This window comes from Mustela putorius, unplaced genomic scaffold (assembly GCF_011764305.1).
Source record: "Mustela putorius furo isolate JIRA1106 unplaced genomic scaffold, ASM1176430v1.1 tig00000407_pilon_pilon_pilon, whole genome shotgun sequence".
NCBI classification, from domain to species: Eukaryota; Metazoa; Chordata; class Mammalia; order Carnivora; family Mustelidae; genus Mustela; species Mustela putorius.
Window position 1 is genome coordinate 13,288,869 of NW_025421373.1, and position 22,473 is coordinate 13,311,341.

A 22,473-nucleotide genomic window follows, 5' to 3' on the forward strand; every position below is an offset into this window, starting at 1 on the left:
GAGGGCCACAACCACAACTGTGGACCTCTCCTCATGCCCAAGCTCAGGTTAATGCCACACTTGTCATCCACCGGACCAAATCAGGGAACACATGGAAAACAACTGTATCCAAAAGCACTGTGTTATTTGCACCATAAAGATGCCTTTTTCACTGTTTTTAGTATCCACATGGCCTGTCAGGGAAGATGGACAGCAAACACAATTTGCACAGATGTGCTACATGAATGTAGGTGCTTTAAGATCTGGCCAGATTAGGTTTAAGAAGAGATCCAGGCCAGATCTGATTAATCCCACTGGAATTAGCAGGAATTACCCATTCCAGGAATGGGATTCTTCGCAGGAATTACCTCTTCCTTACCCACCCCTTTGTTTCCAGGAGGATTCACATTAGTCAAAGGAAATGTGGTTGGTAGCCTCCAAGCAGCCTTAGCTTTTTTTTTTTTTTTTTAAGATTTATTTATTCATTTGACAGAGATCACAAATAGGCGGAGAGAGAGAAGGAAACAGACTCCCCACTGAGTGGAGAGCCCGCTGCGGGGCTCCATCCCAGGACCCTGAGACCATGACCCGAGCAGAAGACAGAGGCCTTAATCCACTGAGCCACCCAGGTGCCCCCAGCCTTAGCTTTTAAAGAGGTTCCTACCTTGGAGATGTTTACTCAAAAGAGTAGGCAAATATTTAGCTAAAACAGACTGATTACTTAGGCAGCTCTTACACTAGTTTAAACTTCCAAAAAGGATTTAACAACAATTCTCAAGAATTGAACCCCGGTCTTCCAGTGCAGAGAAATAAGGATTGAGGTAAAAACTGCAAGGGAGAATAGAAAATAATTTTTAGAACAAAAATGGTCTACATGTCATGAAAATTCTTCATTTCCTTTTGCAGTATAGATTCCTGGAAGAATGTGAGGGCAACTGAACCACTGTGTTCCAGTTTTCCAAATTAAGAAAATAAAATAGTTGTTTCCCTAATCTTCAAATTCGACTTCTGAAGGCTAAACTTAAGCTTTAAGAATCATACAGCAAAAGAGGATACAGTTAAAATTCATTAATTTCTTTTCATCTGGTGTCCTGGTTTCTCATTTATTTCCATCTTGCTAGAACTACTGTGAAAAGAAAATTTAAAAGACCAGTATAAAAAAGATGGTTCCATTGATAACAAGCCCAGCTTATCAATGACATGTTAAAACTTGTAACCTCACTAATCATTTCAGCAGTGTGCCTCTATTATTATATTTAATACACTCTTCACCCTTAAAAATTTAACAAGTATCAGGATGCCTGGGTGGTTCAGCCAGTTAAACACCTGCCTTCAGCTCAGGTCATGATCCCACAGGATCCTCCATCCTGGGATGGAGTCCTGCATCTAGCTCCTTGCTCAGCAGGGAGTTTGCCTCTCCCTCTGCCAGCTGCTCCCCCTGCTTGTGCTCTCTCTCCCTCTGACAAGTAAATATGTAAATAAATAAATAAATAAGATTTTTAAAAAATTAACAAGTACCAATCCTGTTTTCCATTTGAGGAACATCAAATGGAAAGAAAAATGGAAAAAATATTTTTATTAGCATGAGTATAAGTAGAACTTCCCACCTCTCCTTCCTATATTTACTGATAGCCACCTGACAGGGTGATAATGATGCAACAGATTAGGGAAGAATGGGGGTAGAATGTGCGGGTTCCTTTTTCTAGTGTTATCTTGTTTTCAAGGCTGACACAACCTTAGAGTTTACTACTCACAGAAAACATAGACAAACATAAATGGCTATTATGCTGATTAAGACTGAGCAACTGACCAACTGCGGGCAATTATTTTTATAGATTCCTTCCAAATCTCCGATATTCATGAGGAAATAGCATAAACAATAGAACAATGTTATATTAATATATCCATGTAGTATCTTTAAGAGTAATTCCAGGTATTTCATGTCCTGTGCTGAGGTGAAGTCTGGAATGCCCTTTCTGGTTCTCCCATTGCTCTTTTTTTTTTTTTTCCACAGTGCCATTTGACAGTAAAAGGAGAACCAGGTCAATTCTTAGAGGGTCTGTTTGTTTATGACATAACAGTTAAGGAATGAATACCTGCTTATCACATAAAAGAATCGAGTTAGTTGCTTAATCTATGAGGAAATGTAGTATGTTAAAATGCATGTATCCGGTACTTAGAAACAGATTTTTCTAGGAATTTAAAAGGCCCACAGAATCTCTTAATTTTGTTCAAAAACAAAACAAAACAAAACAAAACCGGCGAAGCAGTTATAATTACACCATGGAGTTTTGCAATCGTTTCTTTTCTGTTTTCAGTCCTGATTTTAGGAACCAGAGTACAAAGAAGTGAACAATGAGTTTGTTACAAAAACACTGTTCCCACCACCAAATAAGTAAATCTGTTATTTAAAGAAAAAAGGTAGAGCTATTGGGCGGTTCCAAGAGTTAATCATGGAGACAATGACTGTTGAATTCCTTCCCTGGAAAAACTTTCAAATCCCCATCGCACCCATCTGCCAGCGGTTCAAAGGCTTCGTGGTGAAAGTACCCAACGTGAATACAACACGGCCAAGGCTCGAAGCTCAGAAGGCCGTTCTTACTGGGAGTAGTTCCCGGGAGGAGGAGAAAGAGCTCCGCGGTTACACAGCCCTCCCACCCTAACTGTCCCACGTGGTACCTGCGGGTCACCCGTCTCCACAGCCGCAGGGCTCCGCCACCAGTTTCGGGAGAGGCGGCGGTCCCGTCTCTCGGGCGCTATTTTTTTTTTTTTTTTAAACCCGGGGATGCCCGACAGAGCGATGCGCACAGCCTGGGCACTGCCAACCAACTACTTTCCTGGACCGACTGTAATTACTTTTGGAGGACAGATTCTCCGTTGTTTCCCCCGCCCAAGCGTGGCACGCGACAGCCCATCCACGCCCCCGGTCGCGTGCGCGCTCTTTCCCGACTTGGAACCCCGGGCCACGCGCGCGCACGCACCGCTCCTCTCCGCCCTACCCCCCCGGGACCGCGCGCGCGCGCACACACACCGATGGGCCGCTCTAAGGTGGCGTTCTAAAGCTGTCGACCTCCCTTCCCAGCACCCAGGTGTGGAGGTCCACGTGCAGAGGTGCGAGAAATAGCTGACTCGGAGCGGGAGGCAGTGGGGGAGAAGAGATGCTGGCTTCAGAGTTAGTCCCCTCTGCAAGCCGAGTCTGGTTCAGAGGGTTCTGGGAGAGCACCAGGGACTCCCGGGGCCCCCGCCCGCGGCAGCACTCTGCACACTAGCCTGAGACCCGCGGCCCCGTCTTCGCGACCCCGGCCCGGACGAGGCGGGGCAAGCTGCGGGCAGCCGCGGGGAGCGGGCCCTCGCGCGCGGCTCGGAGCCCCGCCTCCCAGCCCCGCGCGCTGCCCCGCGGCGCTGGCGACGGAGAACACGCCCCGCCCTCTCCCCGGCCGGCCAATGGGCGCCCGGGCCGCGCTCTGCGTGTCCCCGCCTCCGCCAGGGAAACTTGGAGCAGAAGAAAAGTTTGTACAGAGGCTGGAAGGGCGAGAGCGGAGCTCGCAACCCCGCAGCCAAGAGGAAGAAGATGAAAGATCCCAGGTCAGAGCCTCAGGCCAAGTGGACGTCAAGCCGCCCCCGGGGCGTCGGAAGCAGCTTCAGTGGCAGCCGCCAGCCCCGATAGCCGCCCGTGCTGCCCAGGGTTGAGGAGGAGGGTGGTCCGAATCCGGGACCGAGGCTCCGTGCCACCTGCGCGCGCGGCCCCACCTGCGCCCTGTCAGCCGGGGGACCGGACCGGCGGGCTCCTCGAAGTTTGGTCCCGTCTTTGAAGGTACGGAAGAAAGAAGAAGAAAGGAAGAAAGAAATCCAAGATCAGATTGCGTTGACCCATCCCGCGACCCTTCTGGTTCTCCCAAGTTTTTGAAAGCTTGCCATTCTGACCCCAGTTCCGGAAAATTGGCAGCCACCGGGACCCGGCTCTTCTCAAAGACAAAGGCTTGGCAAGCTCCACACTGAGCAGGCGAGACTGAGGGCAGGTTAGAGGCGTGTCGTGGATTTCTGAGCCTTGACCCTGGGGTCCTAGCTGCTGCCACCGCCGCGGCTACCACAGGTGAGACGGACTAGGGGTTGGGGGCACTAGGCCGGGAGCGGTGGGCGGGCGCTCCTCCAGCCGGGCCCGGGAGGAGCTAGCGCGCTTTCCAAATTGCCTTCCGTAACTTGTTTTCAGTGAGGATTTTATTGACTCAGAATCTGTCGGGAATAAGCGCGAACCACTCACTTATCCCTAGAGATAGGTCTTGTTCATCTTGGCGGTGGAGAGAGTTGGGCTGGGGGAGGAGGAGAGATTGGCAGTATCAACCGACAAATATTATGGCAGTAGAGTGGTGCTTCTGGCAGGACGTGTCCGGAGCCTTGAGATTTCGGTGACCGAAGTTGGTAAGTGGCTACAGTCCACCGTGCAGGGTCCAGTCGTTCGTCCTGTCTCATCAGCACAGTGTTTCCTGGGCCTGGGTCTGACACCCGGCAAGGGGTAATTTCTGCTCACCGCGCCTTTGTCTTTCCTGCCATCCCCAGACCCAGCCTCGAACTCCAAGGCTGCGTACCGACGGCCAGCATCATGTCCACGCCTGGGGTCAATGCGTCCGCCTCCTCGACCCCCGACCGTCCGAACAGCCCGGTGACCATCCCGGCGGTGATGTTCATCTTCGGAGTGGTGGGCAACCTGGTGGCGATCGTGGTGCTGTGCAAGTCGCGCAAGGAGCAGAAGGAGACGACCTTCTATACGCTGGTATGCGGGCTGGCCGTCACCGACCTGCTGGGCACGTTGCTGGTGAGTCCGGTGACCATCGCCACGTACATGAAGGGCCAGTGGCCCGGAGGCGAAGCGCTCTGCGAGTACAGCACCTTCATCCTGCTCTTCTTCAGCCTGTCCGGCCTCAGCATCATCTGTGCCATGAGTATCGAGCGCTACCTGGCCATCAACCACGCCTACTTCTACAGCCACTACGTGGACAAGCGGCTGGCCGGCCTCACGCTCGTCGCGGTCTATGCGTCCAACGTGCTCTTCTGCGCGCTGCCCAACATGGGCCTGGGCAGCTCGCGGCTGCAGTACCCGGACACCTGGTGCTTCATTGACTGGACCACCAACGTGACGGCGCACGCCGCCTTCTCCTACATGTACGCCGGCTTCAGCTCCTTCCTCATCCTCGCCACCGTGCTCTGCAACGTGCTGGTGTGCGGTGCGCTGCTCCGCATGCACCGCCAGTTCATGCGCCGCACGTCGCTGGGCACCGAGCAGCACCACACGGCGGGCCCGCTCGCGGTGCCCTGGGCCCCCTGCCGGAGCAGCGCGGCCGCCGCCTCCCCCGCCCTGCCGCGCCTCAGCGACTTTCGCCGCCGCCGGAGTTTCCGCGGCATAGCGGGCGCCGAGATCCAGATGGTCATCTTACTCATCGCCACCTCCTTGGTGGTGCTCATCTGCTCCATCCCGCTCGTGGTGAGTGGCTGGGAATGGGGCCCTCAGGGGTCCTTGCCCCGCATCCACCTCCCTCCTCTGTCTGCCGCTTCCCTCCTCTGTCTGCCGCTTCCTCTTTTCCCTCTTTGTGCCTTGACAGTGCCTCCAGGTCGGGCCTGGAGTTTCGGCGCTGGACTTCTCACAGCGCAGGCCCAACCTCCTCGTTGACCGCATCCCCAGTGAGATGTAGCAGGTGCTTTTCTCCTAGGCCCCCCAGTTTCTTTCTCCGAAAGCCTGGTTTCCTCTCTCTCCCGGGACAGCCCCTACCCTTCGCTGCCTGACATTGGCCTTGAGCCTTCCGGGAACACCTGACACTGTCAGATGCGGAGGGGAAACCGCTGTAGTGTGACTTAGGTCCTCCACTGTGAACCACAGAAGCCCGAAACCTCGGGGGTGGTGATCTCTTTGTTATACACCATTCCTTAGGGCAATGGGGTTTTGGTGCTGTGATTTATGCATTAAGTTTTTTCTTTTGGTTTGTTTGTTTATTTTGGTAGAGTATGTAGAAGTTTAGAGCTAGAGAGACTGGATGTGTTTTGGTCTAGTCCGACGCCCTCACATGATACAGGGCGTGACTTGCTTAAAATAATCTAGCAGAACTATCGTCAGGCTGGACTTCCTGCCTTTACCATGCTATGCATTGCACGTGTGGGTCCCAGTTCCTACTAGGGCATGTCCCAGAGTCAGGTTCTTTCATTCTTTCTTGGGACCAGGAAAGCCAGGATTCTCAAGCCTGTGAAGGGCAGGCTGATGTAAAGGGGTTATTGAATTTGCCTTCTCAATAACTGTGAGAAGTACAGTGCCATCCTAAAGAAAGGAAGCTTTAGAGGTGGTGATCTAATTATTGCCAAGCCAAAACCCTGCAGCTTGTGATGAACCTCAGACCCACCTGACTCCAAACCCTGTTCACATAATATTACATCATGTCTCACTCCTAGAACATTTCTAAGTTTGGCCTTCGTACAGTGTGTGCATTTGAGTTTTGGCACAGTTCACTTTTGGGACACTGCCTTCTTTAAAATTGCCTTTGGGTTAGCTTTCAAAATGTTATTAACAGAAAGGTTGAAAATGCACCTAAGTTCTCTTCTCAGCCTGTCCTTAAACCAGAGTGCACCAGCAACCGATAGGCTCATGTGCATAACACCTTCCTAGAGTTTCTCTTGAAAGCAACAAGTTCTGGGTTTTTCAATCTCTCAAACACTCCATTTCTAAAAATTCTAAACTACCAACTCAAAAAGAGAGAACTTTTCTTTCTTCTGCTGATTGGGAACAAGAGAAAATAAATTTAATGAGCTATTCTTCCTTTCTTTCTCTTAATACAGTCCAGGGATCTTTCATATCAAAATATTATATCTCTGATAAAAGTGAGTGTAAACAAAAGGAACTTAGATGTGGCTGAGAGCCAGCACACAGTAGCTTCTTGACAATTTGTAAAAAACAGAAATATATATGATGGGCCAGAAGGGCTTTTAAACCGTTCCAGGGTGCAGTATAATTTACCAAGTTAAGTCACACTTGAGCCACATAAATATATTTTACTGTCTGTAATGGCAACTCAGAATACAGTGAGATTTTGGAAGAAACAACCCTGTTCCCGCTAAGGCTCCTTTCTCTGGCTGCTGCCTAATGTTTTACAGTACAATAAATGACAAAGTGAGGGGCTGTTATATACAGAAGAATATCCACTTTAACTGAGAAAACAGAGCTAGTTTAGCAACATGCACATACTTGTAAAATCTGAAGGTAAGCATATGAAGCTGTTGATGACTGCACAGGGACAGGTGAATTGTTTTCTTAAAACATCCAAAGAGGCATAAAAAACTTCATTCATTTTATGGGCTGAAGTGGACCTGCCCCTTTGGTACAGGGGCCATTTATCACAAAGCCTTTGATGTTATTTGAGAAGCTAGAGGCAAGAAACTATAGGAGGTATACTTGTAGTCTGCAAATTAGCCACATTTTAACCAACACATACTATCCACTATTATATAAAGTCAGTAGTTCAGGAGATACTACGTAGTTTTACTCTGTAAATTGAAACTGGCTCAGCTAAGAAGTAGTCATACAGTGAAGTACTTACAAGTCTTTGTAAGTAATAAGGAATCAAGGAACCGTAACTTTGGGGTTTAGCCTTTAGTTCTGGCTACAAAAGTCTAATTTCAGAATCAGTTTAGTTATAAGTTAATGATAAGCAAGGAAGTCATTATCCCACCCATAGTTCTCCTGTTACTGAAAGAGTTAAAAGGGGAATTTACCCATAACTAGTCTTCCTTGGCTTACTTTTACAGCTTTCTTGTATTTTCATGTTTCTCATATTCAGATCGCAACTGAAGTTTAAAGTTTCTGAACTCTGACTTGTAAAGCCATCAGACCTATCTTCAGTTCCAAGGAAAGTAATGAAGCACCCTTTTTACCTTTATCAAAGCAAGTTGGTTGCTAATCCTATTTGAGGAATATCAAACCCTTCAAAAACAGTTAAAACGCTTTGGAAAGGCTAAGAGAGCAAACAGATCTTACTTGAAGTTTCAGAAAGCTTGACACAGTGTTTGAGGTTTAATAAGCAGCCAAATTTTGTCTTTTGGACACAAGGGGGAAAAAAATTACAGTGGCTCTTAGAGGGCACCTGATACTGAGTTACATAGGAAAAAGTAAATTTTAATTTGTTATCCAAAACACATGTCTTTTAAACAGAGCTTGGAATGGAAATTTGAGAAAGATTGGGAGCTTAATCGTAGATAAAAGAAACTGTGCTAAACTTGAGAAATTTTCTAAAATGAGTCATAATCAATGAACAGAGAAGGTGTTATAAGTACATTCAACAAGGAACGTTACATGACAAGATTTGGTGGGAAGGTGGTTCTTGTCATTTTGCCTATTCTTCCATTTAAAACCAGTCTCTGTTTTTTTTAAACAAAAAAAAAGGTGAAGAAATGAGTCTACACTTAAGATAAATAAAAGGGACTGACTTCTTCTGAAATATGCAAACAAGACAACAGCCTCCTATGGTCCCAATGTTAAATACTGTAGCTAGATCAACTTCTGGTGCCCAATTCTGTAGTCACTAATGTTGAGCTAACAATTAAAATCAAATCTTTTGCCCCAGCACTAAACAGTTAATGCCGTAGGATTTGAAAAGCATATTCCCCCTTGCATAGGCAGGCCGAGGCCGTATTTACCACTTACTTCCTTCTCTTATTTTCTTTCTTCTTACTCTAAGTGACAAGGATTCATCTCTTTTAGGGGTAGAATGGCCAGTTTGGTTCGCCTTCTGCTTTGGACAAGGAAAACACTGATCTTTAGGAAAATAGCTTCTTGTGAGTGTTAATTTGGTTGTTTCCTATACGCCCGATGTCTCTATAAAGCCTTCACCAGCATTCTATCAAGGAAGATTTATTAGAGCAGAGGAAACGGTGGGAATAGATAGACTTTACTGAAAGCAAACCAGAGTCCCCGGACAGCTGATGGGATTTGGGAGGAAGTACAAATCACAGTTAAAGGAGTAAGAGGAATGCCATGAATTCAAATACTCTTACAGTAGAACCTGAACCATTTGATTATTTTTCAAATAAATTTGGCTAAGTTAAAAACACAGCCGTTCCTGAAAGCAGTCTTTTAGTCATAACCCTGGAATTGCGGACCAAGTTGATGGTAGAACGCTGGACACTGCAGAGTAGCCCATGGAAAGAAGAGATTCCCACATCCAGCATCTCGTCCCAATAGTGCAGAAAGCAAGTCTAGCCAGGATTTGCACTCTGCTCCTCAGTCTTCTCAAGGGCACTGAATAATTTCTATCCTTCTGCAACTTGCTGAGGAGCTGTTGGGGGCAGGGGGGTCCCAGTCTCCTGGATTTTTACCACACTTTGCTGACCTGTCAAAGCTCAGTTTTTATGAATATCTGCTAAGATTTTTCCCCCCAAGACACAAAGTGGTTCTTGTAATCGCCCATTAGAATACTGAAAGCTTGAATAGAAAAAAACAAAACAAACAAACAACAACAAAAAAAGTGACTTCAGAAATGTATTTTCAGTGTAGAGACTGACCTATAGAAATTAATTTGCCTACAATAAATGGCTCATTAGTGACCCAGAGGGAAGGGGAACGGAGCTTCCTTACACTGACACTCAGGTAAGAATTCTTTCCACTATCCTTTACTTAAATATTTTTTGTCACTTAAAAAAAAAAAAAGTGGTAAGAATTTCTAGTAACAGCTGTGTCAATTTTGGATTCTTCACAGGGCAGTTAGATAACTGAGCACACACAGATAATTCCATTTATGTTCTTGGAACAGAACACACAGCACACACAAACCCTGCTCTAGGATCTTGTCATTTATTAGAAAGCATTTGTACTTTGACAGTCAATGACTAAATCAGTCTCATCAAAATTTCAACATTCTTCAATTAGACATTCCCTGCTAACAGGTTTTTCTTACATAGGAAGGACATGTTTTTGATACCAAATCCTTTAACTATACCCCAAAGTTACTTCTAAACTGTGGTTTTGAAATTATTCCTGTATTCCACAGTAGCCAAACTTACATGCATGGGCTCCCAAGAAAGCAAGGACACCAGACATGTACGTTATGTGCCAGGCATTGTACGAAGCCCTGTCATCACCTGCACATTCATTATTAGAAGGAACGGGGCCAGGATTTGAACAGAGGTTAATCTGATTCAGAGCGTGTGCCTGTGCCTCTGCAACACACAGCTCTCTTGTCCTCACACCTTGTTTTGGGTTTATCGTGTTTTCTCCAAGTTATGTTCCAGTGCTCCTGAGTCCTAATTTCTGGTCATCTTCAAGCACTTCAGAATATTGTAGTGTCTGCCAATATTAAAGATAAAGCACACGCACAAATCTGCGGCTCCTAAAAAAGAGATTCACTTTTAAAATTGCAAGAAGTATACATGTTGTTTGTATCCAGTGAACTGTTTTAAGGTGTCTCTAACCCAACCCCCCCGCCAGCCCATGCAGAGGTTCTGTTTTATCAGGAGCACACTCTTCCAACACTGAAAACTGTTTATTTTGACAGGAATTCCAGACAAGCACTTTCACCTCCCCACATGACATTGAACTACTGCTATGGATATTCCCATCTTAATCTGGAGTTTCCCCTGCTTTGGGGAGAGTAGCCTTTAAAGTGAGACAGAGATTGCTAGACTTTTTCAAACCCTATGGAGAACATGGAGCTTTTGTTCATGTTTGTCTTTTTCTCCACCTCAAGTCAATCTCCAATGAGAACATGCTACAAAGGAAAACTGGTTCGTCTTGATTTTTTTTTTTTTTAATGGTTTGAACACATTTTAAGAATGTTTTGATCTGAACCTGAAATGTTACTTTTCATGCTGGTCTTTATTGCTATCCTGTGGGCTCTCCTTTCCTAAAATGAAATTAAATAACCAGGCTCAGTGGCTTATATTATATTGTAAGCTTGCACAACCGCCGCAACCCTCCCCCTCCACCCCCCACCCCCCTCCCACCTCCCACCTCCCACTCCCAACCCCCCACCCCCCACCCGGCCATGGAACTAAAGTAGGGCTTCCTTCGTTCCCTTAGACACTAGTCAAATAAAATACAGCTTTGGATGAAGGGAAACACAGATTGCTGTGATGTTTCTCATCACCTTGGATTACAAAATCCCAATTATTAATTTTTTACAACTCTCTGGCTTTTCTAAAACATCGTAGAAATTCTAAAATAAAATGCTAACTCCTAATACATTCCTGTAAATAGCTACAAATTTCATTCCTTTTATATCCATTTCAACCTTTCAAAATTTTTTCTCCTTGCCATACTCACCCTGTTTCCTTTGAGGTAGTGGTGGGAGAGGCAACCAGCAACAAAAGATTTCAATGCTAGAAATCTCAGAAATGTAAAGTTCAGAGTTAACCAAGATTCTATTCTGGAAAAGGGTCTTAGAGAGTGCTGTGAAAACTTTTATTTAGAGAGAACCTGTAGTGCAAAAACTCCCAGGTGGAGCAACAGCGCCACCTAGAGGCTGCAAGTCTCAAGTTCTCACAGACCCGTCCTGCGGTTTTTTCCTAAAGGCTGTGCACTGGGAAGGTCTGATACTAACAAATTTGAGTCCATTATTTCTTTGACCCTTAGGAACATAGTAGGTGATACGAGTAATATATAAACCTCATGCTTTTTGTACCAATGATTCCATTGTCAGGAAATAATTCTTAAACAGAAAGTCAGCCAGCCTGTAGAACAGAAAAAGCAACATGGAATTCACTGGGAGACGCTGGGGCCCAGACCAGAATTAGCCATTGACTGGGTGGCTTGATAAGTTCCTCAGAACCTTCAGGTCTTGGTAACACTTCATCTGAGAAAAGGCATCTCTAAGTGCCCAAACGCAGCTCATTGCCTCAATAAAGTTTATGGTAAGAAGAAACAAAACAAAAATGCTTTGTTTCACTAGTTTATAAAGATAGACAATCAATCCTGCTTTGACTTGTATCGCTTGTGCAAGCAGGTTTCCGAAAGTCTATTAAGACATCATATACTTCTGTTTATTCTAGTTCACTTTTTATTTAGTTATCTTCCAAAGACCAAGGTATTAATTTTATGCTATTGAGAGCCATTTGGCCATTTTGTTTTATTCTATGAAATTTACAGGACCATAATCCCTTATCTAAAATATTTAGGGCCAGATGTGTTTTAGAATTCAGAATTTCTTGGCTTTTAGAAAACCAGTTAATTAATGTACTGTTTAATATGTAGTTGGGACAATACCTCTGAGGCAAAACACAGGAATACTTATACTCAGTAGAATAAATAAAGTATAAATACCCCCATGGTCTAGTTCAGTTCAGCTTTTACTGCCAAAATAAGTTTAGGTCAGGTTTTGCAATCAAAAAAAAAAAAAAGAAAGAAAGAAAGAAAGAAAAGAAAAAAAAAGAGAAAGAATAACAATAAAATAACTGCAAATAAAAAACGAATTTCTTAGAAAAGGACTGTGGACCTGTAACTGATCAAGTTCTGAATTCCCGCTAAAGAAGAAATTGACATATGGTTACACCTCACTGATCTAGCTTCATCTAGACAAGTTTCTCATGAGTTCAGTTTTGCAGATTAATGTCACTTGTTTCTTTCAGCATTTTGAACTTATTGTATCTACACTGTTATAAATCTTTCTAAAATATCCCTTCTCTTTCATTCATGGTGATTAATGCACCATGAACATTAATTATTATATGGTATGGTAAAGCAGCATTGTCCTCAACTCTCATTAGAGGTATTTGCCCCTAGTTAAATGGCTCCAGCTCTGCTTTCAGGAGTTCTTTCTCCCTTTTTGTGGTTTTTAATGCATCCTTGACTGGGACTACCCTCTTCCTTCTCCCCAAGTTAAAATAATTACTAAAGGCAAGTAATAATTATTAAACAATTGCTCAAGACAGAGGTCAGTTATCTTAAAACTACTCTTTATGTGAAGTGAGATTTTTACATAAAAGATCCTAGTGGAATTAGAAGGACGATTTAGACAACAATACTCTAAGAGTAAATTTAAGAGTGTACATTCGGCAAGTGCTTTTTCCTCTAAGGAATAAAATGTAGTCATCCTTAAGTTTACATAAATCCATGCTCTTTTCAGAAGGAAATCATTTGACGTTCCCAGAAGCTGGCGTATTATTTCATTCTTCTATGACTTTACACATGGAATTACCTCTATTTGAAATGCTATGTCCTTCCTTCTAAATTTAGCAAACTCCCCCACATCCATCAAAAACCCCAGGCAAGCTCCCTCCTCTGGCAGGAGCCTCCAGAAGCCTCCTCTGACACCTTCCTGCCCCCAATCTGGATTAGTCGTGCTCCCCTATGTTCTTCTCCCATTTCATTTAATCACTCTGCAGTCACAGCTGGTTTTCCTTCCTGTCTTCTGCATTGTAGATTATTCTCTGCCTTCAAGAAGTTTGTGGTATTTAATGCAACTTTTTGTGGCCAGACTTACGCAACGCCTAACACACTATAGCTGCCTACTCTTAAATGATTAAATGCATGAAAGAATATATGAGTAAGTGATTATAGTAAGTGCAAAACTTGTGAACTGTCAAAAATAAGACTCCAAAATATTAAACAGGTTGTCAGGGTCTCCTTATGCTCCTGTCATTCATGCGTACCTGTCCTGTCGCGGGCTGCAGACGTGCATTTTGCCGTAAAACAGTTCAAACTGTGGTAGAACCAGTTTTCTTCCTGACTGGTCTGTGCACAGCTGCTTTCAGCACTTGGCTATTTACTGCCTCAAATGCTAGACAGACACAAAGGAGGGACGGATTTTTTTTTTTTTTTTTAGATTGTCTTTATTTGAGAGAGGGAGCACAAGCAGGGGGAGCAGCAGGCAGAGGGAGAGGAAGAAGCAGGCTTCCTAATGTGGGGCTTGATCCCAGGACTGGGGGAGATCATGACCTGAGCTGAAGGCAGTCGCTTAACCGACTGAGTTTTACTGTCTGAGTAACCGACTGTGGCTCAGTAACCGACTGAGCCACCTAGGCACCCCAGAAGGGACTGATTCCGACAGGAGTTCCAGTTAAGATGCACAGAGTGGCAGTTGCTGAACAAAACTATAGTTTACAAGCAGCAGGGAGCCACTGAAGGTTTTGCAATTGAGCAACACAGTTAGATCTGCTTTCTAGACAGAATCCTCTGGTGGCAGTTTGGAGGATGAATTGGAGAGGAGAGGGATTGGAGGTAGGAAAGCCACTTGGGTGGCTGAGGCAATCATCCAGGCGAGAAATGCAGTGGGAGGGAAAAAATTGGAAAAGGTGTTTGAAGGAAGAGTTGGTAACACAGAGAATTAGTATGATCAGACTCTAAAGAGAAAACAGAAACTACTCTCTGGTCATTCTGGATGATATGAGATTCAGATAGTGGTTTAAAAGTTTCCAGTGTATTCTTACTAGACTCTATAATAAAGGAATCTCTGGACTTTTCTGTGATGATTGGATGGTTAGTTACCTTACAAAATCAGCTTCATTTACATATATAAAAAGGCAACAGGAGGGGTGTCTAAGTGGCTCAGTCAGTTAAGCATCTGGCTTCAGCTCAGGTCATGATCCCAGGGTTCTGGGGTGGAGTCCTGCATTGGATTTCCTGCTCAGCAGGGAGTCTGCTTCTCCCTCTGCCTGCCACTCCCCCTCCTTGTAACCGCTCTCTCTCTGGCAAATAAATAAAATATTTTTAAAAAAATTAATAAAATAAAAAAAATGAAAAGGCAACTGGAATAAGGAAAATCAGTGGGTATGGAGGGAAAAAGATATTGCATTTGAATGGCAAAAACTTAAAAGCACTCACAGAAAGCAAGTTAATAAAATGTTTCTTGAGGACACATGTGTTGCCTGTAAATACATTGCATTTTTGTATACCTTCTTTGATCAAGGGAAGATAGTCATAAGATAGTTACAGAAATATTGAAGTCACACTAACTCAAAACAAATGCGATTGCACAACTACCGGTTTTTCTGAGGCTTACCATGTAAGCTGCTCTTTCTTGGCACTTATTAATAGAAAGGAGAGCTGCTAGCTGATATTAGTACGTTAGACACTGATGCAAATATTTCCCCAGCTGATGAGTGACAGCACCTAAACATGAGCATCTAATTTATGCAGGTACGGGTGTTCATCAACCAGTTGTATCAGCCACGTTTGGTGCGAGAAATCAGCAAAAACCCAGACTTGCAGGCCATCCGAATTGCTGCTGTGAACCCCATCCTGGACCCCTGGATCTACATCCTTCTGCGGAAGACAGTGCTCAGCAAAGCAATAGAGAAGATCAAATGCCTCTTCTGCCGCATTGGTGGGTCCCGCAGAGATCATTCGGGACAGCACTGCTCAGACAGCAGAAGGACATCTTCCGCCATGTCTGGCCACTCCCGCTCCTTCCTCTCCCGAGAGCTGAAGGAGATCAGCAGCACATCTCAGACCCTCCTATACATGCCAGACCTCAGCGAAAATGGTCTTGGAGGCAGGAATCTGCTTCCGGGTGTACCTGGAGTGGGCCCGGCCCAAGCAGACACCACCTCCCTGAGGACTTTGCGAATATCAGAGACCTCGGACTCCTCCCAGGGGCAGGATTCAGAGAGTGTATTACTGGTGGATGAGGTTAATGGGAGCAGCAGGTCTGGGCCTGCCCCCAAAGGGAACTCTCTGCAAGTCCCGTTTCCCAACGAAACACTGAACTTATCAGAAAAATGTATATAGTAGCTAAGGAAAGAAATACAGCACTATTTCTGGAAGCATATAAAATCCTGTGCAATAGACACATGAAGGAAGTGTATTAAAGAACATCTGGGCTCTTTAGCACTTTCCAGACAATAAGTGGATTCATAGGGAACCCGTGGTTGGAAGCACATTGCTTTTCACTTCACTATGACACAGGATTTCTGTCACCACTTGATGGCTGGGAAGATCTACCCTCAGTTTTTCTACTTGATAGGAAGATGGCGTAAGTTTTGCTATTTTCGTAACATCCAGAGCTTTGTATCTGGCATACAGCAGAAGGCCAGGTACTGAAGGGCTCTATTCCAATAAACTATAAGGACTATCTTGTGATTTAAGTGTCTCACTAAAGCATGAAATGTGAATTTTATTGTTGTAAATATGATTTAAGGTATTTAAACTATTTTCTTCTCTGTGAGAAGGTTTATTGTTAATACAAGGTATAATAAAATTATGGTAACCTCCCCCGCCCCTTCCCAGTATAACCAGCTGAAGTTGCAGATGTTAGATTTTTTTTCATAAACAAATTCAGGCCAAGGTGTAGAAAATACACAGTGAGATTCATAGCTATAAAATAAGATATAAATTTTTAAAAGAGTTTAGTATTATAAAAGGAATAAAGCAAGATACTATTTTAAGACATGAATGTTATAGTCCAGAATATTAAAGTTCTTTCCAACCTATGTGTAATACATAGTGAAAAATTTTTAGTGATGCTACATGTATTTATCCAGAAAACTGTGAGTTCGGAAGAAGCTAACCTGCTGGTAAATATTTTCTACTGTTGTCCCCACTGATACTTTTTAAAATATAACAGATTTTCAAAGGTCTGAATAAAGAACCCATAATTGAAATGTAAAATATAAAAGGAGTCTAAGCAACTTGTTTTCCCTCTTAAAGTGTTCATAGTTTTCCTTTCGTAAGGAATGATCTAGAGTACCCTTTAAAATTTAAGAGGAAGGCAGACTGCCCCATGAAAGCTTTTATTTTGAGATGTGGAAGTATCCCGGAAACTTTAAGAGTTTAACAACATGAGGAGTGCAGAACTGGGACACAGTTCTAGCGGTTCTCTGTAATACCCAGCGATGCTATACACGTTTGGAGGACCTTTCTCAAGGAAATACTAAGCATGTTTTGTTGCTTAAAGTGTTTTTGTGAATTGCTTGGTTGTAATTAAATTCTGAGCCTGGTAGAGATATGGTTTTAAGAAGCAGTTGTACCAACTGAAATTATTTTGGAAATGATAATAAATAAATGCACTCAGTCTGAGTTCCATATCCTCAGTTTTGGAAAACTTGTGTGATTTTTGTTTGTTTCAGGTCATCGTCTACATCCTTTTAAATTGGAATTTTTTAATTATTTTATTTTGAAGTCATGTCAAATTTAGAAAAAAAGTTACAACAGTACAAAGCCTTGGATCCACTTAATAGAGAATGATATTTAGAAACCAAGATCTCAGTGTAAAGTGGGCTTAAAATCACATATGGGCGGAGGAGAGTATAGGGGAGACTGTATTAGGCCTAACTTATGGAGAACTCTGTGTGGAGAACCCAAATATTTATTACCAAAAAATCAGGGCGCCTGGGTCGCTCAGTGGGTTAAGCCGCTGCCTTCGGCTCAGGTCATGATCTCAGGGTCCTGGGATTGAGTCCCACATTGGGCGCTCTGCTCAGCAGGGAGCCTGCTTCCTCCTCTCTCTCTGCCTGCCTCTCTGCCTACTTGTGATCTCTCTCTGTCAAATAAATAAAAAAAATCTTAAAAAAAAAAAAAAATCAGCCTAAGCTTGTGGCCCTCCCGACTTGTAAATTCTCCGAATCAGTGCTTTTCAAACTTGATTATGCACAGTCCTCTGAAGAGCTTGTGAGAACACTATCTGTAGGACTGGGGTGTGCACATTTCTGAAAAGCCCCTAGCTGACGCATGGTACCAGTATAAGGACACACTCAGAGTAATTTCCAGAAGTGAGGTTGTGACTTGCCATTTGCAAGTTTTTAAAGATATTTTTGGATGATGTCAGGACTCGCATCTTCACAGACCCAAAGGCACAGTGATTCTCAGCTGATTCAGGGAAGCTTAGAGAAAGAACTTCTGGCCCAAGCCTGAGATGTTCTCTTTCCCCATTCTAACCGAAACCTAAAAAACAATGTTTTCAGAGAATATTTTACCTGTGAGAGAGGCTTTCATTCTTCTCCCATGTATATGGACAATGAGACAATCTTTAGATTTGTATATAAATGAAATACATATAATATACCACCCATACTATATATCAGCTGTGTTTATGGAGGAAAAACAAAGCCTCATTCACAAATTAGCATTACTAATACTCAAAGCATAATCTCACTCACACTTTACTTCAGAGGTTCACCATCCAGAATATGGATTCTGGTTTATTCTTTTTTTTAATTAAAATAAAATCCACATATTATAAAGTTTGCCCCATATTTCAGTATGTTCTCAGAATACAACCATCACTGCTGATCCCTGGACATACCATCCCTAAAAGAAACCACATGCCCACCTGCAGGCACCCCCCCCCCATTCTCCTCTCTCCTTAGCACCTGTGAACTACTTTATCTATGGATTCTATTTTGGACATAAATGGAGTCACACAATATGTGGCCTTCAATATCAGGCTTTTGTCACTTAGCATATTTCCAAGGTTCGTCCATGTTGTAGCACAAATCAGTACTTCATTTCCCTTTTATGGCTGTGTAATACTTCTGTATTTCCTTTTTTAAAATTCTGTATTTCTGATAGTAGCATTTGTATACAAGTTTTTATGTGAACATGTTTTCAATTCTCTATATGCTGGGAATAAAATTGCTGGGTCATATGTTAACTATATGTTTAGTTTTTTGAGGAACTGCCAAACTTTTCCCAAGTGCTTGTACCATTTTATATTCCCACCAGCAATGTAGAAGAGGCTCAATTTCTCTGTATCCTCATCGATACATTTTTTTCCTCATTAGTATTTACTGTCTTTTTTGGCTCTAGCCATCCTAATGGATATGTGATTTTGATTTTCATTCCCCTAGTGACTGATGGTGTTGAGAACCTTTGCACATGCTTACTGGCCTTTTTTCTATCTTCTCTAGAGAAATGTCTATTTGAATCCTTTGTACATTTTTAAATTGGCTTCTATGTCCATATTAGTTTGCTAGGGCTACCATAACAAAATACCACAACCACATGGCCTCAAGCAGAAACTTATTTTCTCACAGTCTGGAGGCTGAAGGCCCAAGGTCAAGGTACTAGCAGGCTCGGCTTATCCTAAGGCCTCTCTCTTCGCCTTGAGATGGCCATTTTCTTGCTATGCTGTCATATGGCCTTCTCTCTGAACACCTGCTTCCTTGATGTCTCTTTTCTTATAAGGACACTACTCATACTCGGTTAGGGCCCACCCTTCTGAATTATCTGCTTGAAGGCCCTACCTCCAAATACAGCTACATGGGATCAGGGAGAGAGCTTCATCATCTGAATTTCAAGGAGATACAATTCAGTCCATGACAATGTCTTTTGACTGTTACGTCTGGCTTATTAAAGGAAGAGTCGAGGAAGAAAAACTTCAGCGTTGTCCATCATCCATTCCACATTTATTTATAAAACTTAGCAGCTATGTGATATGAAGATAGTTTCTAGTGGGAAACTTGTTCCTGAACATTTAGAGCTTCAAACTTTCTATGCAAGAAAATTCTGATTGTCTGACTGGCTTGTATTAAACTCTTCATGGTCCCAACAGGATATAGTGGACAGATATATCATCTTAACTCCATCTCCTCATCTTTAAGATAATCTAACCAACACGTCGAGTGTGTGAGGAAAGTTGGTGAGACTGGTACAGCTATTAAGTGGTACTTTGATGAGAAGACCATGGAATACAAAAGTTCTTTCCCAAAGGACCCTCTCCATGGTTTCTTATTGGGGTCACAAACACAAGGGTCCCATGGGTCCCGTGGCCCATGGGAAAACCAAGGTACAGTAGTATTTACTGTTAGCTATGCCTTTGGCCTTAAATATTAATGCAGAAATAGCCACATGACACGAGACAGTCATTTTTCCTAAGCTACAGGCATTTCCCACTTTCCCAAGGTTTGCATTACACCACTTCGCCCTTAACAAAAGACCTACATTAGTATGGTTTCTCTCACCCAAAGAAATCCAAGGAAGACTTTTGCTTTTAGCAAAAAAGGTGAAAAGCAAAACTAGCATTCAGTGTTGGTTTCGCATCGAGCCATTCCAGAGGCAGCGCAACCCTGAGCGGCGACAGAGGCCCCCCAATTTCCTGCCCCAAACTGATGCTCAGCCTCCTGGTACCAAGCTGCCAGGGCTTGAACTGTGTCTGTGAGTGCCTGTGCTCTATCTGGAGCTCTTCTGTGCACTTGTTGGCAAAATGTGTCCTAGGATATCAAAAAAGTCTAAGGTTATTTTGGGGTTTGAGAAAGCTCAAGAATTTTTCCATACAAATTAATGGTCATTGCTTCTTCACTTCACACCATTTCAACTTATGAAAGTTTTAGCAGCATTGCTTTCCTTCCAGACAGCAGTGAACCTGTCCTTGTGATCACTTCAGAACAAAATATACCATAAAGTGTGTTCACTTCCACGGCCTTCCCCACCACATGCCCTTCCCAGCACCTCCAAACCTGAGTCTCAGACGCTGCAAGTATGATCGCAAGGTGGCTCTCCAGATACACAAGAAATGGAACCAGAGAGAAAGAGACTCATAACAAAAGAGCACATTTCATCCTGCTGTTTAGCATGAAGCTGTCCTGGGGCACACCTGGGGCTTTAGCTGCAGGCTGGAAGCACTTTGGGAAAAAAAGAAAGAAAAGATGGTTGGGCCTCTGATTCTCATATCAAATCAATGTCTTTACCGTTCATTCATTACCCTATCTTTACCTTTCTAGGTCACCCACCGCATTCCACAGCATGGGAGCCAACAGAAGAGTCCGCCAAACATTCCTATGTCCAGAAAACGTTTAACCTTGGCAAGTCCACACACAAAATCTGAATAATTAGGTCAATTTTTTTTTTGGAGAAGGGGTGAAACAAGATTCCATGCAAGGGAGAAGCAAAGAGAATTCGGAGAACAATGATGAAAGAGCTCAAGGCAACAGTCCTGTAGCAGGCCAGGAGTGCGTGCATCTAGAATGAGGCAGGAGAGGGGCTCTAGGATCTCTCCAAGGTTAAAAAAAAAAAATTTAACAGATTAGCTAACATCTGGCAATACTGAGAGTAGTATTACATTTCTATTAGGCAGTGAAGGGAAAAACTAGTAATATATATATGGAGAATTACAGAAAAACAACAGAAGTAATTATCGATTGCGTACACAACAAAGTACAAAAAAAGGGAAACTGATAATATCCTAGGTCAGATTAACTATGTGTGATAATTACATATCTTATTAAATAATTAATATAGATTGAAGCCAAAATGATAATCAGTTTTATGGCAATGGAGACAGAAGTGGTGAATAAATAATATGTTGGGGGGAATGTTAGAGAGCTAAATCATATCCATCTATAAGAAATCAAATTCATGGGGCGCCTGGGTGGCTGTCAGTTAAGCTTTTGCCTTCAGCTCAGGTCATGAACTCAGGGTCCTAGAATCCATCCCCATGTTGGGCTCCTTGATCATCGAGGAGTCCACTTCTCCCACTCCCTTTACCCCTCTACCCCCTGACCCCCAACTCCACTCCTGTGTTCTCTCTCTCTCTCAAATAAATAAATAAAATCTTTTTAAAAAATAAAAAATGAAGAGACATATAAACAGATAAAATGGACTTTTTTTGAATCCTGATTTAATCAAACCATACTATTACTCAATGTGACATAACTGACAAGACCTACAATGTGGCTATTTTAAAACTGAACTTATAATTAAAACCCTCCCCAAAAGAAAGCACTAGGCCTAGGTGACTTCACTTGTTACCTCTATTAAGCACTACTGAAAGAAACACCAAATCTACAGAAACTCTTTGAGAAAAGAGTAGGTAGAAATACTCAATATTTTTACAAATGAACTCAGCATTATCCTGATTCGACAACTACAAGAGAATTACAGACTGATATTCTTCATGAACATAGACATAAAGATCCTTAATAAAATATTATGAAATTAATTTAAAAAGATCTAAAAGGATCTTTAGGGTTTATCTAAGAATGCAGCTGATTTGGCATTTGAAAAATAAATGTAATTCATCATATTAACAGGATAAAAGAAAAATTATAAGATCTTTTGAGAGATGCAGAAAATACATTTTTATTTACATTTAACAAAATGTAACTGCCCAGGGAATTCCTCAATTTAATAAAGGACATGGATAAAAAAAACTACAGGTGCCATCATACTTAATGATGAAAGACCAAAAGATTATAATGAGGCAAGAACGTCCATTCTCACCGCTTCTATTTAACATTGTCCTGGAGGTTCTAGCCTGTGCAATAAGGCGAGAGATGGAAATAAAAGTCATGCAGTATGAAAAGGAAGAAACACTGTCTTTATGCACAGAGACTTGTGATTATAGATAGAATATTGTAAGGAATCTACAAAAAGCTAATTCAAATAATAAATGAAGTATCAAGGTGGTAGGTTACAAGCTCAATACACAAAAAAATTTATTGTATTTCTATGTAATAGTATCAAATTAGAAAATAAAATTTTAAAAACATTCCCTATAAAAGCATAAAAAAATATGGAATATTTAAGGATAAACAACAAACATATGGGCAAGACCTATTCACAGAAAACCAAGAAGCATAACTAAGAGAAATGAA

At 42.8% G+C, this 22,473-nt stretch overlaps 1 protein-coding gene across 7 annotated transcripts; it reads left to right on the plus strand.

The window, feature by feature from the left end:
* The first annotated feature begins 3,489 nt into the window (after positions 1-3,489).
* Positions 3,490-21,773, plus strand: PTGER4 (prostaglandin E receptor 4). Of its 7 annotated transcripts, XR_006606600.1 has the most exons (6): positions 3,934-4,072; positions 4,537-5,458; positions 8,717-8,790; positions 10,506-10,734; positions 13,367-13,490; positions 15,083-15,165. XR_006606600.1 is itself a non-coding variant. In XM_004737968.3 (3 exons), the coding sequence occupies exons 2-3, from the start codon at positions 4,580-4,582 to the stop codon at positions 15,671-15,673; spliced, it is 1,470 nt and encodes a 489-aa protein (XP_004738025.1). In that variant the 5' UTR covers positions 3,490-4,072; positions 4,537-4,579; the 3' UTR covers positions 15,674-16,974. The 7 variants fall into 7 exon arrangements, 3 of the variants coding, with proteins under 3 accessions (XP_004738025.1, XP_012907088.1, XP_044935438.1); XR_006606599.1 differs by lacking the exon at positions 8,717-8,790; XR_006606598.1 differs by lacking the exons at positions 8,717-8,790; positions 13,367-13,490 and having other exon boundaries at positions 15,083-15,190.
* Positions 21,774-22,473: the final 700 nt, after the last annotated feature.

What these genes read in the sequence shown, in the direction of transcription:
- PTGER4 (XM_004737968.3), top strand. Translation starts at nt 4,580, where the DNA reads ATGTCCACGCCTGGGGTCAATGCGTCCGCCTCCTCGACCCCCGACCGT. An exon ending in TCTGCTCCATCCCGCTCGTG is followed by an intron (nt 5,459 to 15,082) that starts GTGAGTGGCTGG and finishes TAATTTATGCAG; the next exon opens with GTACGGGTGTTCATCAACCA.